This window comes from Chenopodium album, chromosome 4 (genome assembly GCF_948465745.1).
Source record: "Chenopodium album chromosome 4, dcCheAlbu1.1, whole genome shotgun sequence".
Lineage (NCBI taxonomy): Eukaryota > Viridiplantae > Streptophyta > Magnoliopsida > Caryophyllales > Amaranthaceae > Chenopodium > Chenopodium album.
The window spans coordinates 44,072,643-44,078,636 of NC_137837.1; the positions used below are offsets into that span (position 1 = coordinate 44,072,643).

The 5,994-nt window shown below is 29.6% G+C and overlaps 1 protein-coding gene across 1 annotated transcript; it reads left to right on the plus strand.

Moving 5' to 3' along the window:
* The first annotated feature begins 1,476 nt into the window (after positions 1–1,476).
* LOC145627884 (protein FAR1-RELATED SEQUENCE 5-like) lies at positions 1,477–5,134 on the plus strand. Its single transcript, XM_081680227.1, has 8 exons — positions 1,477–1,564; positions 1,756–1,863; positions 2,340–3,429; positions 3,745–3,846; positions 3,941–4,327; positions 4,441–4,631; positions 4,674–4,819; positions 5,012–5,134. The coding sequence occupies exons 1-8, from the start codon at positions 1,477–1,479 to the stop codon at positions 5,132–5,134; spliced, it is 2,235 nt and encodes a 744-aa protein (XP_081536353.1).
* Positions 5,135–5,994: the final 860 nt, after the last annotated feature.

The window sequence follows — 5,994 nt, forward strand, 5'->3', positions numbered from 1 at the left end:
TAACTATAATAGTATGTGTATATAATATAATATTTTTATAATATAAAAAAGTATACGTATATAATATAATATTTTATAACATGTGTCCTCCATATCAAGTGTAGTCCCAATCACCACTACACCAATTGGTTGTTGGTGTAGTGGTGATTGAGACTACACTTGGTAGGGAGGACCAGTGTGCTCCCCTGCAACAACAATCGGAAGGGGAGTGGAACCTAATAACCTAGAACTGATCCTCAAATCTAGATTAGCCCAAAGGGTGAACCGGATAGAACACCCAAAACTCAATGCATATATGACGGGAATTAACTTATCCTTTATTTATCTTATACAAAACTCCAAAGTCTATTTTTTTTTTTCAAAATATGATAATAACATTTGTAAATTTTTGTTAATATGAAAGATATAAACCTATCAAAATGTATATATAGTTAAATTGTTTAATAACTAATATCGAATGCGTAGTTTTATTAAAATTATTTGCATGTAATCATTAAATGTGTTGGATGTTGTGTAGCTATGCAATGTCCAAAACTTTAGTTGAGCGACTTTGATTTAGTGATTGTACGGTAAAAAGATATTGACTTCGATCTTGAAACCTAATAGCCTAATAAATTCTAAATAGAAAAATTAAAACAAAAGGAAATGAAAATAGTAAATGGCTTTAAATATTGAAATAAACATAACCTTTTAAATCAATTTAGCGAATTCAAGAGACAATTTTAAGGCATTTAAAATTAAATGGGGGAAAATATATGTAAAAAGAACATTTTTAGATATATAAATGTTCATGCACTATTATAACACTTTTGTTAACCTTTTTATAATTAAGGTAGGGATAAATCTTAGTAATATATACTTCGTATATTTTATTTATATAAAATTATCAGTATCCATACCTATATACGAAGTATTTGTGTCGTATACTATATTTAATCAGCTGTTGGTTATATATATGACTATTATATAATATATAGTTTTTGGCACAATGCTTAACTTAGGAAAAATATATGTTCTGGTAGGTCAGATATAAGGTTATTATTGTGTCTATAGATTTAATGAGTGCGACGGGTAAATAAAACATGTATATATTAGATTGATTGTAGCTACTGATGCGGATGGTATGATAAGAAAATTTTAGTTTTTTTCTCAACGGGAGATATAAATAAATTAGTCCACTTCTTATATAGCTATGTGGAGTATTATTCAATTATTTTTCAATTAATAAAATAACATTATAAAAAATTAAAAGAAATTCAAATAACATAAAATACTATTCAAATAACGTTCCTTTAATTTTTTTTTTATTGACCATTAGTTCAAGTCCTTTAATAGTAAATGAATTACCTTTGTTTTTATTTTTATTTTTCCTACGGGTTTAATAATTTGATTAAATTTATAATCCGTGCATCGCACGGGCACTATGCTAGTTAGGGATTAAAATAATAGAGAGAGAAAAAGGAGGGCGGCTAATAGATGCGCAATTTCTATGTTACTCCCGGAGTACCGTCAGCATGGTACTCCGGGTTCCAAAACGACGGCGTTTCTGCTGCTGGGGCATTAAGTATATAATCAACCTGCTCTTTCTCCATTATCACTCCTTCCCAATTTTCTCCCTTCTTGATATACTTTTTTCCCTCTATTTTTTCAATTGCAAATTTTTCTCTCCGATTTTTCTCTCAAATCAATCACTCTTTTTCCTCTTTTCATCAATTACTTTTCTTAATTGAATATGATTTTTGCGAAATTTGCTAGGTATTGAGGCCGATGATGCTTGTTGTACTGAATCTGCTCTTGTTGATTTTGATGCGGAAATCATTACAGAGCAAGCGGACGACCATGAATTTGATTCATCATCAGCAGGTGAAGCTTTTAAATTTTATTCAAATCAATTGATCGTGATTTTCATGAATTGGATGTTATCTTTTTTAATTATATGTTATTTTTGTAAGATATTGATGTTATTCTCTTTTTTCAGTAACGTTAAATTAAAGTTATTTTTAATGAAGTATATGTTATTCTAAAATTGTAGATTGCATGAATTAGATGTTATTTTGTAGATAACTTACGTTATTTTTTTTAAAGAAATTGAAGTTATTCTCTTTTTTCAATTAATAATTAAATGTTACTTTTAATGAAGTATATGTTATTCTTAAATTTTAAATTGCATGAACTAGATGTTATTTTGTAAATAACGTATGTCATTTTTTAAGAAATTGATGTTATTCTCTTATTTTTAGTAATGCAAATTAATTAACAAATAAATGTTATTTTAATGAAGTATATATGTTATTCTAAAAGAAGTTTTTGTTATTTTGCATATTTGATGATTCTTTCAGTTGGTCAACACGTTTACTCAAAAGCAGATACATCTGAATTGCTTGATGCTGAAGTCAAGGATGCTGATGAAGCATATAATCTGTATAACAATTATGCTTATAGGTTTGGATTTAGTATTCGGAAAGGGAAGACAAGGCCTCTAAATGATGGGACTGTATGTGCAAGGGAGTTTGTTTGTTCAAAAGAAGGGTTTAAAAAACAAAGTTTTCCAAAGCAATATACTAAGACATATTTTAGGACTGGATGCAAAGCTCATGTACTGTTTGCTGTTGATAAGTCAGGTGTCCATCGTTGTAAAAGACATGTTATGGACCACAACCACAAATTGGTTGATGTTGATAAAAGACATTGGTTAAGATCTCAAAGAAATGTAAGTAAGGATCAATTGGATATGTTCACTTCCTGGAAAGACAATGGTATGGGTGTAAGTGATGCATATCGATTTGTTAGGAAAGAGAGTGGTGGTTTTCAATCAGTTGGTTGTGTTGTTAAAGATGTTTATAATGCAGTAGGAAAGGAGAAGAGAAAGAAGATTGAAGGTTGTGACACTAAGCAGTTGTTAAAGATGTTTGCTGAGAGGCAAGCTAAGGAGACTGACTTCTACTATGATTTGGAGCTTGATGAGAAAGGGCACATCATTAGTTTCTTTTGGAGAGATGGGATTATGAAACGAGATTATGAAACATTTTCAGATTTGCTAGTGTTTGATACAACTTATCGAACCAATAAATATTCCATGATTTGTGCTCCGTTTGTGGGAATGAACCACCACAATAAAAATGTCATGTTTGGAGTCGGGTTTCTTTTGAATGAAAAGCATGATTCTTTCATTTGGCTGTACAATACATTTCTAAGATCTATGGGACAAATTCAGCCTATAACTATCATGACGGATCAATGTCAATCAATGGCCAAAGCTATTTCTATTGCTTTCCCTAATTCTTGTCATCGTCTTTGTACTTGGCATATTGGTAAAAATGCAACAAACAATATTCCTCACTTAAAAGCTTTGAAAGGATTTAACAGTATCTTCAATTATGTCTTGAAGTATACTGATACAGAAGCAGAGTTTGAGCATTACTGGGCAAGGTAATTATATTTAGTATTATTTAGTTCATGTTATTCTGATGAGTGTTTCATATTATTTTATTTTTAGAATATGTTAGCTCGTGTATAATTACATGTTATTTTATGTGGGCAAGTTATTTTTAATGCATGAATATATCATGTTATGTTGAATCTTTTTAATGTTATTTATTTTAAAGCTTCATGTTATTTTATTTTATACGAATTATAATATTACTGCACCTATGGCTTTATGTTGTTATGTAGGAAAATTTATGTTATTATGTAGAAAACTTTATGTTACATGAGGTTTATATGTTGTGTTTTCTCATTTTTCAGAATGATGGAGAATTATAAGTGTTGGAATAGTAAATGGCTTCAAGGGATATATGATTTGAAAAAAAAAGTGGTGTCCAGCTTATTCCAAAGAGTACTTTTCAGGTGGTATTTTATCCTCTCAAAGGAGTGAAACAACAACTAATAAGTCAGTTTCACACAGGTTATCAAAAACAGATGGTTTATGTGATTTTTATAGGCATTTTAATGATGTTGTTGATGAGTGGAGGAACGATGAAAATGGGGATGATTTTGAAACTTCAAATGGTAATCGATATCTTGCATTTGCTGAGGTTAGATTGCTCTTGCATGCTAAGGAGATATATACAAGGGAAATTGGTTTGTTGTTTGAGGAAAATTACATAACTGCAAATGCATATAAACAGAAGATTTTGGATGTTAGAGATTATGTCTTCATTTATCATGTTTGGCGTGAAGCCAAAGATCATATTATGCATGTTGTTACCTTCAATTGTAAGGAGGTTAAAGTTGATTGCACTTGCAAGGGGTATAGTAAGTCGGGTATATTGTGTGTGCATTCGTTGAGGATCTTTCTTATTCATTGTATCGAAAAAATTCATGATTGGTATGTGTTTCCTCGATGGACCAAATCGGCTATGGAAACTAATGGAGGAAAGGAAAAGGTGACGAATGATCCTAAATTTGTTCCCTCATGTGTATGAGAAATTTGATTATTAGGAACTTGGTCCAATTGGTGAATTCTAGTCAAAATGACTTGTGTACTAGGAAAGTTATTGACTTGTGTTATGAGAACATGAAGAAGGAAATTGAGGATTTATTAGCAACTTCAAAACAATCTGGGGAGCAAGAAGCTGAAAATAATTCTGGTAGTTTACCCAATGAAAATGCTAATTTGTCAACTTCATGTGGTGATTAATTGCTTCTTCCTACTACATATGATAATGTGAAAGATCCTATAACAAGAAGGGAGAAGTATGTGAGAAATGATAGACCAAAGAGTTTTGTGGAGAAAAAATGTAGTCAAATCAGGTCATTGAAGTATAAACAAGCTGCATATATCGAATATACAAAGGATAAAGCTCAACTTTCTGTCCAGGTACTTTTTTATAAGTCCTTTTATGATGTTCAAATGTTATTTCATGTGTTTATTATGTTACTTGATTTTATAGTTATGTTATTTTATTTAGTAAGCTATGTTATTTTTAACGAGTTTAATGTTATTTACTAAAGTTTATATGTCATTTAATTTTGCATAATTAATTTTTTAACTTCTTACTCTTTTTTGTAGAGTCAATATGATCTTCCACCTGGTGGTATGATATGTCATCCAAGAAATCACAATCAAGGATTGGAAGTTTATGTGCCTGATAATTACTTTAACGTTAGCTTCCTTCCTCCCGAGATTCTTTAAGGCAGGCTCTTTGGAATACATTGTTGGAGGCTATAATTAGATTTTTGAGGCTACAATTAGAAATACATTCTCAACTATTGAATTACAATTTTTTTTATTGATTTGATTCATAGAATACATATAAAATTTTAGTTGAATAGTTATATGGTTTATTTTTTGTCAATGTATTTCTTTCATTAACTTGAAAACATAATAAGAAATATTTTTTAGTAAATAGAATCTTGTTTTATGCATTTTTATGTTTGTAACATAATCTATGAGAATCCCAAAATAATACTCTATGCAATAAAAATTTAAGGTACGCAACAGTTAACAAATTAATGAAAATAACACTCAATATAAAGGAAATAATATTCAATATGTAAGTAACATGTGTATCGTGTAAGTCAACACTTGTAGTTTAATGAATTCAATTTACATATCATTTTTCAACTATAAGAAATATTGGATATATGTAATCTATTGTTTTGGTTTTGAAACATTCAAATTATATGTAAGCTACTATCATTTGATCATCTTTTTTCTTCAGCGTTCTCCTTTGATCACCCAAAACAACTATCATTTCTATCATTTGATCATCTTTTTTCTTCAACTTTCTCCTTTGAATGTACCCTTGCATATTTCAAGACTTGGTTATGAAGTGTATTTTCCTTATGCAATAGAATCTTTGCACAATATTTTACGCGAAGCTTTTTAAGCTGCTTGAGCTGCACTTCCTGAAAAATAAAAAACACAAATTTATTAGAAAAAAAAATAACAAAAGAATTGATGAAAATAACATGAGCTGTACTTACATATTTACTTACATATACTTCAACAAAGTTAATGGACTTGAACTACTTGCTGCTTCAGTTTCTTTT